The sequence below is a fragment of the Melanaphis sacchari genome, unplaced genomic scaffold (assembly GCF_002803265.2).
Source record: "Melanaphis sacchari strain LSU unplaced genomic scaffold, SCAv2.0 Contig0_pilon_pilon, whole genome shotgun sequence".
Taxonomy (NCBI): Eukaryota; Metazoa; Arthropoda; class Insecta; order Hemiptera; family Aphididae; genus Melanaphis; species Melanaphis sacchari.
The window spans coordinates 6623651-6642216 of NW_020270366.1; the positions used below are offsets into that span (position 1 = coordinate 6623651).

The following is an 18566-nucleotide window of genomic DNA, read 5'->3' on the forward strand; positions in this document are numbered from 1 at the left end:
ATCGTTCAAATCCACTAAAAATATGAAAATCGTTGACGTTATCCTTTAGAAAAAAAAAAGAGCGATGTTCTTTTTCGAACACTGTTCCCTGCACGTTATAATATTACACATATAATATAATACATAATATTTTTAGATTAATGTTTCTTTCTTGTTTAGTCTACGTCAGACTCAAAAGCCACTAAGTCATTTTTAATGAAAAATTATATTATTAACACTGTATCGTAATAATAGCATTGAAATATAAAAGCCACGATTAAAGGCTATTACTCGATCGATTTTACTATTCAATAAATGTGTGTAGACAATAGATTGAGCCAGTTAAGTTTAATTTATTTTAACTTGCATTTAAGAAACAAGAAGTTCCCGATTACTATTAGTTATTACTTATTACCATTCGTCGCGGGTGCATCGCCCATTTCAGTTTCATTTTTACTCGAGCGACGTCGTCGAATAATACATAACTTGTATTGTTATGTATTACATAATATGTATTGTATATTTGTATTCGATTTTAATGCGTAAAATGCTTTTTACAATATAGTAATAAATACAATTTTATTATACACATTAAATAACGTCTAAACTAGTTCAAATACAGATTGTAATTTGTTTTTCGTAATTGAAAAACAACATACAATTTTAGAAATAATAACCGTAACATTTGATAAATAATTTTAATAAGATTTAAAATTTTCATTATTGTTTTAAAATAATCATTAAACATTAAACCTTTGAGTGCTATAGACGCAAATATGCATACGTCATGGTCATACAACAACCGTCAAGTGCCATGACTGCCATGGAGGCATGGACGCATATATGCGTCTTTGCTTGTTAAAGTCATTTACTGCTGTTATCAATATTAAAATGTATACCATTAGATTAAAAATTCAAAGACGAATCCAAATACGTTTAGCAAAAAAATATCGGATAAATATCAATGAAGTTATAAGTGATTTAATTATTTTGTTCATTCAGTGATAACCAACATGTGCTGTTTATCAATTTTTCGTATAAACGTTATATTTTTCTGATATTATTGTTTGAAAATTGAAAGTAAGTTGAGGTGAACGGTTATAATATTCTACTTTATAGTAATTATTATATTATTTTTTATTCGATCCGTTTGTATTTCGTAATCATTTCACTGGCTCGTGTATAATATATTGTGCCGTATAATATATGACACTACTGAGTTGTTTGAAATATTTCAATAATTTTCAAGAACTGAAAATGATCTCAGACGAGGACATTTTACTCCATTTAGATGAGATTATTGCAAACGAAGAATCAGAAGATGAATTTATAGATGACATAAATTTTTATATCGAGAATGATGGTATGTATTTTATATATTATATATATATATATACATATTTTTATATATTACTATATAATTTGATATTTTAGTTGTTGTAAAACAAACTAAAACTGTTATGTATTTAATTGTATTTTATTTTGATCATGTATTTATATATAAAAATGTGTAACAGATATTGAGGTGATTGAGCTGGTGGTTTCAGATCCGCTGTCTTCTTATCATTCTCCAATAGACCTACGTACAATAGCACCAGTTAGGCGAGAAAAAAAATACCATTACAGACACCAAATTTTAAATGGAAAACTAAAGGAAACTTTAGGCCAAAAGAACATTATTTTGACTCATCCAAGGTAAATACTGGTAGCCTGTTGCATTATGTATGATAATGAACTAATCTATTATAACTATATCACATTACCTACAATTGTTATAATGTCTTTTTTTTTTAGTGTGGAGTTCAAAAACACGAATTTGGTTTGAATAGCAACTCAAGTAAACTAGAGTTTTTTGAAGCATTTAATTCTGAATTTTTACTTGGCAAAGTAGTATTTGAGACAAAAAGGTACGCTGAACAGTATCCAATGAAATTTCACATCAATCTAGAGTCAATGCTTGGAAGGAAATGTTGGTGAGATGTTTACATTTTTAGCAACTACTATATTGATGTCAAGAAATAAAAAACTAGACATCAAAGACTACTGGTCTACTGACCCATTACTGAGCTCACCAATTTTTAGACAAATAACTTCTAGAAACAAATACTTATTATTACTTCAAATGCTTCATTTCTGCAACAATGACAATCAAGAAAAAAGAAACCGTCTATTCAAATTAGATATTATATTAGATGAAATTCACACAAATTTTAAGGCTGGAATGGTGCCTTTTCAAAATATAGTAATTGATGAAAGCTTAGTCCTCTGGAAAGATAGACTAAGCTTTAAACAATTTATCAAAACAAAAAGGCATCGTTTTGGAATAAAATTATTTGTCCTCTGTGACATTGAGACCGACTTCATCCTTGATTTCATTATGTATACTGAAGCTGAAACAAGATTACTTCCATATGATGCAAATATTGGCATATCAGGAGCTGTTGTAAAAACTTATATTGCACCATACTTGAACAAAGGATATAACTTGTATACTGATAATTGGTTTACTTCCCTAATATTAGCAAAGTATTTATTCAAAAAAAAAAAAAAAACTACAATAACAGGAACAGTAAAAAAAAACAGATGAGGAATGCCCGAGTTGAAAAATAAATTAGTTGTTGGAGATGTACAAAGCGCTCATACTAAAAATATTATGGTTTTGAAATGGGTTGACAGAAGAGAAGTATTCATGTTATCTACTAAGTTTGATGATAAACTAGATGACTCTGGCAAGTTGGACTGTAAAGGTAATCTTGTAATAAAACCAATTTGCATAAATAATTATAATCAATGTATAGGTAGTATTGATAAGACAGATATACTACAAAGTTCAGTAGAATGTGTTAGAAAAACCAGCAAATGGTACAAAAAATATTTTTTCATCTGATTGATTTAAGCTTTTTAAATGCATTCTCTGCTTTTAAAAGTCACTGGACAGAATATGCCAATTGCAACTTTCCAACTTAAAGTAATTCGACAACTATTAGAAAAATATGGTGCTAATAGAATAAGCCCCAGAGGAAGACTCTGCATTAAAGATCAACCATTTTTTCTCAAAAATTAGAGTCAGGAAAAGTACAAAGAAGAAAATGTATAGTTTGTACCAGAAACAACAAAAGAAAGGATACAATGTATATGTGTCAAGAATGTGATGTCGGTCTGTGTGTTACACCATGTTTTACCATTTACCACACAAAACAAAATTATTTTAAAAATACTTTAAAATTATATAATTAATTTTTTGGCAACAAAATTTTTTAAAATAATTTGTATATTATACAAACAATTTATTTACTTTACTTTTATTATTATGTATTACTATTATTATTATTCTTATAATTTACTGTATAAAAAATAAAATTTGTATTACTACCGCTAATTATCGCATTCGTTATTATTTTAGAAACCACTGAACGCTTAATTCTTTAAGTACAATAACTTTGGAAAAAAAATTCCAAATTTTTTTTTTTTTATCATACCAGTTTTAGAGGTCAAATTGGGCCTATGTGATTATATTAACCATTTAGAAAACCAAATTATTTAGTAGAAACGCTAAGACACTAATTGTGAGGGAAAACGATATATTAAACACTTACACACATTGTTTACAAATAAACAGGACTAGTACTAAAAAAAGTCAAACATTATCAGATGTATATATATAAAAACACATAAGAAATCCAATACCATTCTACTTTATCAGACAATAATTAACAATAAATTACATAATTTTCTAATTAAGTTATATAATTTAAATACAATTATTATAAAGTCACATATTTCTTATATTTGTTTAACTTACTTGCCGTTCAAAGCATACTACAAGATAATTCCCATTTCTGTTAGAAAAAAAAAACAAATATTTAAAACAAGGGAATAGATATTTAAGACTAAATGTGAAATAAAATAAAACTATGACGCCTATTTCACGCGAGATTATAGTTATATTGCACAACCAAAAACGTTGAATTGGAATCAGATAATAAAAACAAAATCTCACAAAATATGTACGTATGTATAAAAAAAAATGACAGATAATATCACATGTTGTATTTCCAAAAATAATCCATAGTAAACACAAATGTTTACAATATTACAAATAAAGTAAATATATTTTAGAAAATTACTAAGGCAGTATAAATAATTTTTGTATTGTCCAATTATTATACATTTTACATTAAAATTTTAAAGGAAAGTTTTTATATTATTTTTGAAAAAAACCAACTAAATAACATTTTTTTCCAATAATATACATAGGTTTAACAAATAATAATAAAAAAAGGGATATTAAATGTAATAACCAATGAACAACATTTTCATATAAATAATGCATAATAATTATAGTTAACTAAATATTAAAACTGCTTTAGCAGAGACTAAATAATCAAAGAATACAATGATATCGATATTGTAAATTGAAAATTCTACTAGAAGTAAAAATATTAATTTAATATTTTACAATTTATAATTATTTACATAATACAAATGATTAAATTAAGTTTAAATTATATTTTGAAACTAAGTCAGTATCAAAAATTAATTAACTCACAAACTTAAACATCAGCGTTTAAAATTAAAACAAAAAATACGTAATAAATACATCACAAGACTGCATCATACATTCAAAAGTTAGAATACACAATTATATCTAAAATTTCTTTTATAAATTATAATACATATAAATTATGAATATACATACATACATACATATATATATATATATATATTTAATTTTGAATTCTATAATTGTATAATAATCTGTTGATACACAAATCACAAACAAAATTTAAAATGTTTACAAATTAAGATTCTAAAAGCTTGGCAGTGACTTGTTCTTGGTCAAAGTCTTGTTAATATAAATAATGAGCGTCTGTTATCATAATACCTAATATTATGTATATAAAAAAAAACTATAATTCACCTATTCAAGTAAGCAGTCTTATGAATTGTTTTAGAAAACAAATTGCAAAATAAATTAATATTTAAATCACAAAAAAATAATTTTTGTTGTGTAGCATATAATTGTGCAAAGTTACTTAAAAAAAAAACAATTAAATAGATAAATTAAAATGAATGTCTTAATTTGTATCACCTTAACTTTATAAGGATGTTGTGTAACAACAGACGTCACACATCACCATCAATTAAATTTTGCAACACACAACTACATCTACCATAACATTTTCATTGGACATTAATATAATGAATAAAACATAAAGAGATTATAAAGAAGATTTATGTTGGCTGTCTTTAATTTTGCAGTTAGCTATCTTTTTCCATTTGTAAATATATTTAAATAATTTAAATATATATATATATATATATACATATTTATATATATCCTTAAATATAAGTAATATAACAATTTAATAAAAAAATATAAAACATTAATTGTAATCTCTATTCGTTGGAACCGTCATCAAGAAGTGCAGCAAATTTGTTACTAGTCTAAAAGTAAAAAAATAATAAAGTAAATTATAAAATTTATAAAAATGATAAGAAATTTAAGTAATGGAGACCATGGGATAATCTACAGACATACATATTAAATATATAATATATACAGTATTGGGTATTTATGTTTGCAATGTTAGTTTATTTCCTATTTTGTATTTAAAACGCATTTGGATTTTGGAAACATAAAAAATTGAACCGTCAATACTTAATTTATAATTTTTTTTTTTTTTGCTAAACAAAATTTGCTAAAAGTTCTTTTTGTGCATGTAATCTAGAGTATGTCCAAACTTTTAAAAATTAATGCAAGTTGCAATACCTATATAATTTATTTAATGGTATTTAATTATTGTATTAATATACTATTTAATATTATTGATAATGAATATACACATTTTAAAATTGCGTATTTCCCTTTTAAATTTAAATTTTAAACTTTCAACAATAAAGTATAACTTAATAAATCAGTTTAATTTTACCAACGATAAACTGAATAAACATACTTTATAGTATATAATTTGTACCTATATCGATTATTGAATATGATAACAATTAACAACTTATAACTATTTATTAATAGTTTATTTGAATAGTTTTTAAATTTAAAAATTAAACTTATCGATTTAACTATTCGAATAATTATGGAATGACTTACAAACAATTCAAATAGTGAACTACTATTGAATAATTCGATAGTACCCATCACTAATCATATTTATTGTGATACTTAATTAGAAAAAAACAATTAACAGTGGTATTTTAAAATTATGAGTTAAAAATAATTAACAATTATTCACATTTTTAGAACTAATTTATAGATGAGATTGAATAAGAGCCAAGAACTTTAGTATTGAAACATGACTGATTTTATCTTCACCCCTCTCCCAATAAGTATAGATATAGATTTAATACATTTCTCAAAATTGAAAATTGTATTAAATGTTTTGATAATTTCAAATTCAAGTACTATTTATACTTACAGATTTCTTTAGCTCCTTGGTAATAACAGGATCTCTGTAAATTAAAAGGGTATTAATTATAAATAAACTATTAATTTTAAATTAATTAACTTACTTTTTTTTAACTTCTGTTTCTGATAATTTTTTAATGACTTTAGGCTTCTTTTTTGATTTATCTAAAAAGTAGATAACATTATATTTGTATACTAGTAATTTTAATAAAAAAACAATTACATTTATCAGAACTATTTTTTCCACATTCAATAAACCCAGAATCATTTGTATCTTCTTCATTAACAGATTGATCTTTCACAACGTCAGGTTCACTAGATTGGCCATCAGGGTCAGTTCTAACATCACTTGGAGCTTCTACAACTATAGTTTCAATAAGTTCTGACCCATCAGCTGCTCTATCTGGAACATTTTTATCTAAATCTGAGAAAGTTTCTTCTCTAACACATTCAGATTCTACTGTATCTAATATCACAGTTTCTTCCTGAGTTTTTTTACGAAGATTTGGTGGAATGTAAATGTTTGGTCTTGGTTTTTCATCTTCCACTCTAAAAATAAAAATTGTTTAACATATTAAAATTGTTAAGATATATTTTAATTAATAAAAAATGTTTATAGTACATTGTCGAAGTTCCATTGCACACATTTTCTTCAGAAGACAAGGATTCTTTAATTAAAGAATGTTTTTCCCAAGCATTTTCTCGTGGTGGTGGAGCTTCTTCATATCTGGGGTTACGTTCAGGAGAAGCTCTTCGTCGAGGTATACGATCATCATCATTTGTTCGACGTGGACTTCTGCGTCTCCATGTCTCAACTGATTTAGGCTGAGGAGGTGGCTTTACTTCTGTTTCTTCTTGACACCTATAATAAAAATAAGATTGTTATGATAGGTTTAATATGAATTAAATTACCTAACAAAGTAAATTAAAAATCTAAAACATTTAATCAGTTCTATTAGATAATTTTAAATCTATATCTTAATACAAACATAAATTTAATTAAAAGCATTTAAAAAAAAATTATCTTAAAATTTATTGAGCAAATTGGAGGTCAACTAAATAGAATTAAATTTAGCTGGTACTATGATTGCTCATTTAATTTTGGCTGAATGCTCGTTCCAAATAATAAAGCACTATTTCTGGTCTATCAAAAATCAGCCAATTTTTGGAAATATTATTAAAATGATACTAACAATAAATTTATGGACACAATATGGTAGATGTTTAACTTTATAAGATCTGTTATTATCCATACTTGTTGATTTTAAGAATACTTCATACTACTTTAAAATTTTAAAAGAATTAAAATACAGTTATTAAAATTTAATTTTTTTGTTTTTTGAATTTATTGAGCAAATTGGAGGTCAACTAAATAGAATTAAATTTAGCTGGTACTATGATTGCTCATTTAATTTTGGCTGAATGCTCGTTCCAAATAATAAAGCACTATTTTTGGTCTATCAAAAATCAGCCAAATCATAATTTAAGTCTATAGGCCAAATGATTGAAATAGAACTTGTCTTAAGTAATTTGAAAAAATGAATTATTACTCTACCAATAATACTTCATTCTAATACAAACCTTAAAGCCCCTACTTTAATTTTTATTATACTAAACATGGATGTTTTATACATAATTTGTATCTTGTTTTTACTTGGGGCAAATAATAAACTATAAGGAAAAAAAGAGAGTTAATATTGAAAACACTAACACTTAATAACTACGGAGCTATTTAAAATATTTAAAAATAAAATATAAAAGACTATTCAGAAATAAAAAAAACCTTTTTTAAATCTCAATTTAACTGGTTTCCAAAAAAACCTAATTTAATTAATAATTTCATATTTTTATCTACCATATCGCAATTATGTGAAATATGTAAAAATACTAAGTTTTATTTTTATATAAAATAGAATAATATCTTACTTATTATCAGAAATCTCATTTAAACTGGTTTCTGAAGAAGCACCAGATAATTCTATTTGAGGTTTTGGTTCATTTTTGGCTAAAAGTTTCTCTTCAATTTCTCTTTCTTTAGCTGCTGTGTCTACAGGTTTGGCTGCACCAAATATAGATGGTGCAGCTACATAGCTAGGGGCTTCAGTCTTTGGTGCATTAGGATCAACAGTCTTTGGTTTTAGAATGAGCTTTGGACGTTCTTGTGGTAGTGAAGTATTTTCTCCTGCTAATAAATGAATATTAAAATCTCATTAATATGAATTAATACTTCTATCACTAAATTTTTTTGAATAATTACCAATATCAGGCAAATCATCATCTCGTTTAAAACCAAATCCTCTTCTAGATTCACCAAATGGTTTTCGTCCACCTTCTATGTCATCACGGCGCTCACCAAAAGGTCTTCTTCCACCCTCGGAATCATCATAACGACGATCACCAAATGGTCTTCTACCACCATCAAAGTCATCGCCACGGCGATCACCAAATGGTCTTCTACCACCTTCAGAATCATCTCCTCTACGATCACCAAAAGGTCTTCTTCCACTCTCAGGATCATCACTTCGTCGATCACTAAAAGGTCTTCTTTCAGAATCATCAAAACGACGATCACTAAATGGTTTACGTCCTACATCTTCATCAACATTACGCCTGGCACTTCTCCAAGGACCATTATCTCGTTCACTATCATGGTCTTTATCAAAAGCACCACCTTCTCGTCGCCTAGTAAATCCTAAATAAAATAACTGATTAAGTTATTGTGAAAAGATATAATACCTTAAGCTTGTAAGTTAAAGATGTTAAAATCAATAAAATATATGCAATAATAAAAAAAAAAAAACCACTATTTTATGTATAGTGAAATGTAGGGCTGTGCAATTATTTTAATTAATCGATAAAAATCAATTTTCTCAAGATGATATTAAATCATGCACTTGTAAATTAATTGGGAAGCCCTAGTGAAATGTGGTGAATAACTGTTAAAATGATACAAAAATATAAATTGTTTTTTAAACTTGTCATCAATAAAGACTAAATTTTTAGCTTCTTAGTCAATAAATCTAGATCTACTATTGAAAAACATGCAACTCCCACAACTTACAAGCTCTCCCAATAAGTGGTTTATTTACCTCCTCTATCATCAGTAGATGAAGTTCGGTTAGTTGATCGCCAATCACCAGGTTCATCACTAGGAAAATCCATACCCATGCGACTGCCTCTTTGAAAAGCATTTCTTGAGTCTTGCATACCACTAGCTAGTTCAACTCGAACACGACGTCCACGAATCTAATTTAAAGAAATATTTTATTAAAATCTATTGAAGATATAATTAGATAAATCTACTAATTAAAATCAAATGTAACACCCTGGATTGAAAAATTAATCTGAACAATAAATTTTCCACAAAGAATGAATATATTACTATACTTCTGTTGACGACCAATATAATTATTAAATATACTATATTGGTGCTTTTTTTAGAAGATATTTTTTGTTTTAAATATCAAATCCATATTTAAGATACTACACTTTTAAGCTTACCAAATTTTCCATTCCAAGTGCAGTAATTAGTTCTTTTCGCTCTTCAAACTCTACATATCCAAATCCTTTATTGCGGCCATTGTCATTACGTGGTAGTTTTATGTTATTAATCTATTTAAAACATAGAAATAAACATCATAATAATTTAATATAGTAACAAATATAAATTATTTTATTATACAGCCAAATTCCAAAAACATTATTAGATATTTATAACCTAAACTAACTGGTTCAAACCAATTGATAATAATGCTTATTAATATTTTGATGTAATTACTACCTATGTACATCTGACATGCAGTAAAACAGTATCATTACAGTGTAGGTAAAGAATAGATGTGTGTTAAATAAACATAAACTAGAGGCAACACTGATAGAACTTTATTATACTTCTTATTGAAGTTATTTTAAAATAAGATCAGACTAGATGATTCAAATAAATAAATGTAAGTAAGTTGCATTGTACAGTTTCATTCCATATTTTTTATAACGTTTTATAACACTTTCTACATTATCTTTTCAAATTATTAATTGCTAAATTGAATGTCAATAGAAAAGCTTATCTATTGTAAGTTAACAATCATGGGTACAGCTATTGCTTTGTTTAACATTAAAATTAGCCAAGGCTAGACGACTGAAAGCCTGGGAAAGTAGACTAAGAGCATAACATTTGATGCAGCTTTTGTAGTTTTAAAGTTGAGTTCAAGAATAAAAATATTTTAAAATTTTCAAAATTTTTATGATTAACGATTGATTACTGATACAAAATATTATAATTTATTAATGAAATTATGTTTATTATCAATGTTTTTTTATGTATTATTAATTTATTATAAACCACAAGAAATATCAATGCATTTTCCCATAGCCAACAAAAATAAAAATATAATTATTAGTACATCAAAACTGATATCAGTTATGTTATATACACTTTAGAACATAAAATAAATAATTATAAATAATAATCATCGTACTAAAACTATTCAATTATTTGATAATAGCCATTTATCAAGAAGAAACCATATATATTATGTAATTAGCTAATCTACGCGCTGAAACAAAACAAGGTAAATGTTCTAGTAGAATTCATTTAAAATTTTACCAGGAAAAATTTTCACCGTGAAGCTACAGTGTTTTTATATTAATTAGTTCATATTTAAAGGTCAGCAATTAAATAAGGCCCTCACAAAAAAAGAGTGGAAGACAATACCAAATCATCATTAATGTTAAATAGTTGAATAAATTTAAAAATATATTAAAAATAAAGAGGATACATCAACAACCAATTTATAGATACATAGTTGTAAAAGAAAGACAAAAATTTAAATGACAATTTGAAATAATGAATGAGACTAAAGTCAAAAGTAAAATTGATAATTAATGTAGCAAGTTACTTAATTAAAGATAATAGATAAAATAAAGAAAATAGCAAACCCATCATTAGTTGAGACTTATTTAATTTAACTTAATATTAATTATAATGATCCTGGTTATCAGCTATGACATCTAGATTTAAAAACTTAATGGTGGAAAGAGGACCCCCCTAATTTTAGAATCAAAATAATTATTTTCCAGTAAATGACGATGATGACAGACATCTTGATGGTAAATGGTTTCATAAGTTTCTGAATAACAGATAAAATGTTCGACTGTTAACAATACATCAAAAAATGCAAATGTTTGTTTTACATGTGTTCCTTTTGCAAATAATGACATTATTATTGAGATCAGTCTGGCCCTGAAATTAGCTCAGTAATCAAGTTTTTATAGTTAGAAAAATTATTAAAAAGATGTTCCAGTATATAAAAAAGGCTTAGAGAAATAAGAAAAATGAAAATGCACTAGAAAAATCTTAAATTCTTGAAGTTGCTGGAAAACTGATGTGAGCAAATCTTTGATAATCAAGGTGTTGTTTATCCAAAATATTTCAAGTTAAAAAAAAAACTAAAGTATGAAATGTTAAAAATTTAGGAAAGACAAAGGTTGACAACCAGAGAAACAAAAAGATTTTATTATACTTCTTCATAACAATGCAAACTCAATAAAAATCAAATGTATTTAAGTACCTTCCATGAAAATTTAAATAATAGGTGTGTGATGATTTAATGAATTAAGTCTTGAATTGTGACTGTAATGTTCAAGCATTTAAAATATTAAAATGAATTTGACCAAGATCTATCACCAAAGTGATAGATGTCAGATACAACTGGCGTTGACATACAGTAAGAGTTTTTCAGACTGAGAATTTCCAATTTTGTAAAGATATGCTAAGTTTAGATAATAGTTTATTGATAAACTAGTGTTCCCACAGGTAAAAGAATGATTCATTATAGTGAAATAAATTTAAGTATAGATTAATAAAATATGTTTAATTTTTATTTGTGAGGAATGAATGCAAGTTAACTAGTGAGAATTATTATTGTGTTCAATATCAGTCAACATTAATTATTAAGTGGACACAGTATTTTGTGTTATTCACAAAAAAAAAAAATTTTCTGAGTATCTTTATACTATTTAACATATGAATCAAAGCAAATAACATTATTAAATGATCTCCATATGTACTGAAATAAATTTAATGAAAAAGCATCAGAATTTTTGAATTATATACATAACATTGGTTCAACTAACACAAACAAGTGAAAGGAACTCCACATGCTAATATTCGCCTTCGATTCATCATGCATGTTTAAGTTGAGCATTACACATGAATAAATAATTATTGGGTTAAAATATATTTTGGTAGTTGAAAAAGTATAACTAATTAATAATTACTTATTATTTCAATAATATCTAGACTATATAACTAAAAAAAATCTTTAATACATTTCATCATTATAATGGATCTATTTAATTTGAATTCAATAGTAAATCATTACATAAAATGAAAAATGATTTTGACCAAAAATTATGTCAAAGTATCATAATGTCTATTTCTAAGAACATTTTAAAATGTATGTTACTGTTAGAAATACACACTATATTAACTAATTTATACAGATGATATACATTGATATCCAATTATATCACATATAATATATAAAATTGTTATGTCATAATACTACCTTTGTACATCATTCCTTTAAGAAACTAAAAATGATAAATATAATCCAAGTACTTTTTAAAATAATAAGTACTGCAGATTTATTTAATCATAAAAATGTAATGTATTAAACCATTAATATAAAAATTGATAATCATTGATGTTTAGTACAATTTTGTGTGTATTACTATTTGTCTTACCTACTATCATAAAGAAATGTTTTATTTAAATTTAAATTATTATCAAAATTAATTATTTGTTTAATATTTAAACAGAGGGTTTAACAAAAAAAAATTCTCATCTAATAATATTTAACTACATAAATTACTTATATCAGTAACTTAATTGAATATTTGAAATATAAAAATTGTTTAACCTGTTGTTGGTGACATTATTTTTATAACACCGTTAGTGATGTGTTAGCAAAATGCTTACCTATTAAAATACACATATGAGCCTACAAATTTATATACCGCAGTATTGATAAATATCAATATTGAACTGTTAAAGCATAATAATAGAACAATATAATGAGACAATAAAATAACTAGATAATATGGTAATGCAATCAAGTGACATGCGAGCACAATGCTAACATATACGTGTTATTATTACATGTACGGCAACATCAGACTTCAATAACTGTTAGTTTATTTATAACATTTAATGTTTTTCTGTATTTATTTTTGTGAATAACTCAATGAAGCATTTATATAATATTGTCAAAATCAAATGAAATATAAGCCAATGGATCTAAAAAATACTAAATGTGTGAGCAAAATACTCATAGTGTCACCAACAATGAGTTAAATAAGCTTAAAATTAATTATGCAAACTATTCTAACAAAAAGATATATAGTAGCATAATATAGCAATCGTATTAAATTATAGTAACTATCTTTTACTTTGCGACTATTTTAAGCATTTAATAACAGAAAATAGTGTCTAAAAAAAATTTAATCTAGCATAGTTTCTGCAAAATATTTATTGACAGCAATAAAATTATCAACTCTATGCGTGTTTTTATAAACATAATTAATACAGTGTACAATATTAAATAATTTAACAAAGTAGCTTAATAATTAAAAAATAACAGTTATTTTAAAAATTGTATTTTACTTTGCGACCATTTAAAGTATTTAACAGAAAATAGTGTCTAAAGAAAAATTAATATAGCACAGTTTCTGCAAATACTTATTGATAACAATAATATCATCAACTCTGTGCAAATCGCCTAACATTTAAAATAAAAATATTTAAATTATATTATAATACTATTTAGATTTAGAAACTATTGTGATGTATTTAAATATAAAAATTTATAATTATCGATTATAATATATCATAAAATAGTATTCATAATATCAGTACTGGGCAGACAGTAGATTACACCAACTAGTTCCTTATAAAAACCTGAATAAAGCTACATAATAGTACATAAATTAGCAGTTTGGTAAAGACATTATTTTGAATGGAGTATAATAATTTAATATATTTATTATTAATCAGAATCAGCTCATAGGATATGCTAAATAATTATTTTTTAACCAGAAGTGTAAAATATTAATGTTTAAGTATTTTATTTATCATATACTCAAAACAAATAATTTACCTTGAGTCCTTTAAAATAATTTGTGATATCATCTTCATCTATTTCAAACTGCAAATTTGACATATGAACCAAAAATGGTCCTTCTTGGGGCACAGTGCTTTCATCTATAATAGATTCACATGCTGCTCTTGGTGCCTTAGGAAGGTTTAATGGCTTAGGTTCAAATCCAAAACCAGCAAATCCTACAAAAAATAATATTGTTTTAAACATGATTAAGTTTACATTTAAGTCAATATTAATAAAAGTGTTGTTAAGAAAAATAGCATTTCCATCTTAATATCAATATCAATACATAATGAATATTTCTAGGTAAAAAAAAGAAGATATTGTTTATGAACAGTGATAATAACTAAAACTAACTCTAAAGAGAATTTGTGCAAAAATATCTTCAAGAATAATAAATTAATATAACATAATAGAATGAAAATACTGAAATTTAAACAAAAAGCCCTCAGATTTAGAGATAATCAGTCAACAAGAGATTAGTCTGAATTGAGTTATACTAGCATAGCTAGAACCTTGCAAATTGAACTAAAAATGCGAATCACAGGAGGTTCCAACAGTACCCAAAATTATAGTCTCAACCAGTGGCATCTCAGACCTAAAAATCTTAGAACTGGACCAATTTCTGGTTCTCCTGCCCAACTTTGTTAAGAAGGCCCCCGGCTGGAGGGTTGGCGATTTTGCCTCAGACCTTCCCGGGGTTATATAAAGTAACAGAGTACTCAGTGTGTGAACCCCTGAAGCAAGATTCTTGTTGACTGATATTACTCTCGTTATGAAGCTTAAGCAACCAAATAAACGAGGATAAGCTCTAAAACATTCATCATAAGGCAAGTTTTGAAACAATAATATATTTATACATATTTAACTAAATAATAGAAAAAGAGATGTACCATGTTTTCCATTGTGTTCTTTTTCAGCCTCATCGGCCCAGCATGTTCCACTAGCAATAGAAATAACTTCTGTTTCTATTGATATCCACTTCTGTTTTTTATTCTTTTTGCCTACAACACAATTTTAATAAAAATTAAATATTCACAATTTTATGATTAATATTAGCGGTTCCCAAATTATTATAGAATTATTATTAAACAAAATATTCCATGTTAAATATTCAGTTCAGAACCATCTATATTAGAGCCCCTTACTTTAAGAACTACTATTTGTATTATTTATTTTTTCTAGATTGAAAATATTTTTTTATAGTTACCAGAATAAAATAACATAAAATTAAAATTATTAAATAACTAAAAGATGATTGTAACATTCCGGATTGATGGACTTATCAAAAAATACTAGTCCCTCACTAAAGAAAGTTATATTTTAATTTACTTCCATTTGACGGCCAAAATGACAAAAAAAGTACAATTTGGTGCTTTTAGGAAGATATTGATTGTTAATAATTATAGAACAAGTAGTTTTTAATTATAAAATAAATAGTTTATTACAATATATTGAAAAACAAAAATGAATAAAATATAAATGTAACATTTCCGGATTGATGGATTAATCAAAACAGATTGATCCCTCACTAAAGAAAGTAAAATTTAATTTACTTCCATTTGACGGCCAAAATGACAACAAAAAAAGTACAGTTTGGTGCTTTTAGGAAGATATTGATTGTTAATAATTATAAAACAAATAGTTTTTAATTATAAAATAATTTCCTACAACATATTTTAAAAAAATATGAATAAATGTAACATTCCGGATTGATGAATTAATCAAAATGGACTAATCCCTCACTAAAGAAAGTAAATTTAATTTACTTCCATTTGACGGCCAAAATGACAACAAAAAAGTACAGTTTGGTGCTTTTAGGAAGAATTTTTTAATTAAATTTAGTCTTTCAACAATATAAAAATGAAAAAAAAAATATTTAGACATGTTAAACATGAGAGTATAAGCTAAAGGTAGTTGTAGACAACTTTAATTCACTAAAAAACACTATTATGATTTTTTTTGCTAGACGTATACAAAAAAACATATTATTAATAAGATTCAGATAAATATAAATAAAAACAATACATAAATTTTAAACAAATTGATTTGTAATAAATACTGGATAACAAAAAAGAAACAAATTTAATACTCGGGGTATTTATTAGTATATAATCCAAAATACATTTAAATATTTCTTAACTGTTATTTTTAGTGGTTTAATAAATTATAAATGAGTTAATAAATGGTTTGCAGATTATTCACTGATCAAGTATTTTACTTAGTATTTAAACTGAATAAATTTAATCTGATCCAAGTGCTTATCTTATGAAAGCAAGATTATGTTCATTTTGATTTGAAAAATATACAAACAAAATATAAGTAGAATCAAATTATGAAAATTATTAAATTTAAAATATCAGAAAAAATTTGTAAAATACACTTTACAATGAAATAGACATACTATATAGAACTAAAGAAGAAGTGTCGATTAAGAATGATTTAGCCATTTTAATTGGAAGCGATTAATAGTCAGAATTATATGAAAAATCAATAAATCCACCAGATACGCGGTTATACCAAGCATCGCTCTTCTGAACGAATTTTTCTCCAAAAAAACCAAACACCATAATAGATAACACTATGTAACAAAATAAAATAATAGATAAAAAACACTGCCGTAACATACGACCGGAAGGGGTAGGGTAGGAGGATCGAGAGGTAACGGACGCTTCATCCCCACCGCGGCAACATTACATTATACCATACGACATTGACGGGGCCCTCCCTTGATGGCAAGAGAAGACAAATCGTTAATTTAGCAAAATGCATTAAACTTCGGTCGGGCGCAAAATAGACTGACCGCCATAAGTCAAACGCGCGCGGAAGCCATTGACCTGTTATCATCGGATGTGATAAAAAAAAATCGTACGATGCGTGTAAAACACGTGAACCTGATTTTAACGCAGAACCCGTCTGAACGGTTAATGGATCAATAAATCGGTGAAATTAATCCACAAGAAGACGGAACTTTTTATAGTCAAACGATGGTTTAGAGACCGTACTTGAACAAAACGTGGTTAAGGTCATGGCAACTAGGGTTAGACCTTAGACGCGCGATGTCTGTGAACGCGTCAATGATGCTACCGCCTTTCAGAATGACGCGTTTGACGTGCGGACGCCGTTCGACCGACAGATATTATATTGACAATAACATCTAATCACGAAAAAACAAAAATGACCACACAAAGGGGATACTTACTTGACATGGTTTTTGTGACGATAGTGCGGATGACGTTGAATGTATGGAACACTGACGACTAGTAGACTTCCAGGTGTGGCGGCAACGTAGTTTACTTTTGCAAACAAAACCAACGCGTTACTCGTTAAACCGCGTTCGTAGAAATGTTCCTCGTTTTAACGGCTACGGCACTACACCGTTAACGCCGCGTGAAGAAAAAATGAACAAGACGGTTGCGGACGTTAGTGGATTAGTGTTAGTGACGCATAGGCTTGGTGAAACTATTGGAACAGATGTTGGTGGGGATTGCCAGGAGGTGGGAGGTACCTGTCCTGCCGAGCGTTGAGCAATGAAAACCCACGGCATCAAATCATTGCTTGTATGTGAAACGTGTTCACAGAAACCAAAGAGGTTCGATATTTCTCTATAAATCTCTTTGACCGCAAAACGGCGGTTTAAAATAATAACTATGTAATTTATATACCACGGATACCGCAATTGTAACTGACGCGCTTTTTTTTAAATTTTTCATTTATTTTTTTGACATTGAATAAAATGAATGATATTTGTATTTTATAGACGAAACTGAACTTTAAATAATAGAAATATCCTTGAAAATTATATAACCCTCTCATTCTAGTTTGACTTTGTTTTAACATCTAAAGACTAATTAGCAACTTCTTAAATAATTAACATTTAAAATAATATGTACAGTATGAAAATCTATAGCACCTTATTTATAATTTTCATTCGAAAATAAATATAAATTCAAGATATTCATTATAATGGTCAAAGAAAGAATTTTTTATAAATAATTTGTGAA

At 26.4% G+C, this 18566-nt stretch overlaps 3 protein-coding genes across 5 annotated transcripts; 2 read left to right on the forward strand and 1 right to left on the reverse strand.

The window, feature by feature from the left end:
• The first annotated feature begins 1075 nt into the window (after nt 1–1075).
• LOC112601700 lies at nt 1076–2549 on the forward strand. 2 transcript variants are annotated; one of them, XM_025349443.1, is made up of 3 exons: nt 1076–1342; nt 1497–1674; nt 1774–2549. In XM_025349443.1, the coding sequence occupies exons 1-3, from the start codon at nt 1186–1188 to the stop codon at nt 1802–1804; spliced, it is 366 nt and encodes a 121-aa protein (XP_025205228.1). In that variant the 5' UTR covers nt 1076–1185; the 3' UTR covers nt 1805–2549. The 2 variants fall into 2 exon arrangements, with proteins under 2 accessions (XP_025205228.1, XP_025205238.1); XM_025349453.1 differs by having other exon boundaries at nt 1527–1674.
• Nucleotides 1958–2866, forward strand: LOC112598829 (piggyBac transposable element-derived protein 4-like). Its single transcript, XM_025345464.1, has 3 exons — nt 1958–2505; nt 2656–2726; nt 2778–2866. Exons 1-3 carry the CDS (start codon nt 1958–1960, stop codon nt 2864–2866), a joined length of 708 nt encoding a protein of 235 aa, XP_025201249.1.
• A 2019-nt stretch (nt 2867–4885) lies between these two features.
• On the reverse strand, nt 4886–18029 carry LOC112601686 (eukaryotic translation initiation factor 4B). 2 transcript variants are annotated; one of them, XM_025349430.1, is made up of 12 exons: nt 17765–18029; nt 15456–15566; nt 14560–14741; nt 9905–10015; nt 9493–9649; nt 8661–9095; nt 8330–8585; nt 7026–7265; nt 6627–6952; nt 6508–6568; nt 6414–6447; nt 4886–5427 (listed from the first exon to the last, which is right to left on the reverse strand). In XM_025349430.1, the coding sequence occupies exons 1-12, from the start codon at nt 17769–17771 to the stop codon at nt 5380–5382; spliced, it is 1968 nt and encodes a 655-aa protein (XP_025205215.1). In that variant the 5' UTR covers nt 17772–18029; the 3' UTR covers nt 4886–5379. The 2 variants fall into 2 exon arrangements, with proteins under 2 accessions (XP_025205215.1, XP_025205207.1); XM_025349422.1 differs by having other exon boundaries at nt 8330–8588; nt 17765–18028.
• Nucleotides 18030–18566: the final 537 nt, after the last annotated feature.

Coding starts and splice junctions, on each gene's coding strand:
- LOC112601700 (XM_025349443.1), top strand. CDS start 1,186: ATGACACTACTGAGTTGTTTGAAATATTTCAATAATTTTCAAGAACTG. Junction 1,343..1,496: donor TTTTTATATCGAGAATGATG/GTATGTATTTTA, acceptor AATGTGTAACAG/ATATTGAGGTGATTGAGCTG. Junction 1,675..1,773: donor ATTATTTTGACTCATCCAAG/GTAAATACTGGT, acceptor TTTTTTTTTTAG/TGTGGAGTTCAAAAACACGA.
- LOC112598829 (XM_025345464.1), top strand. CDS start 1,958: ATGTTTACATTTTTAGCAACTACTATATTGATGTCAAGAAATAAAAAA. Junction 2,506..2,655: donor ACTTCCCTAATATTAGCAAA/GTATTTATTCAA, acceptor ATGGGTTGACAG/AAGAGAAGTATTCATGTTAT. Junction 2,727..2,777: donor TGGCAAGTTGGACTGTAAAG/GTAATCTTGTAA, acceptor ATCAATGTATAG/GTAGTATTGATAAGACAGAT.
- LOC112601686 (XM_025349422.1), bottom strand. Junction 7,266..8,329: donor AATGAGATTTCTGATAATAA/GTAAGATATTAT, acceptor TTTTTATTATAG/GTGTCAAGAAGAAACAGAAG. Junction 5,428..6,413: donor CCAAGGAGCTAAAGAAATCT/GTAAGTATAAAT, acceptor TTTTACTTTTAG/ACTAGTAACAAATTTGCTGC.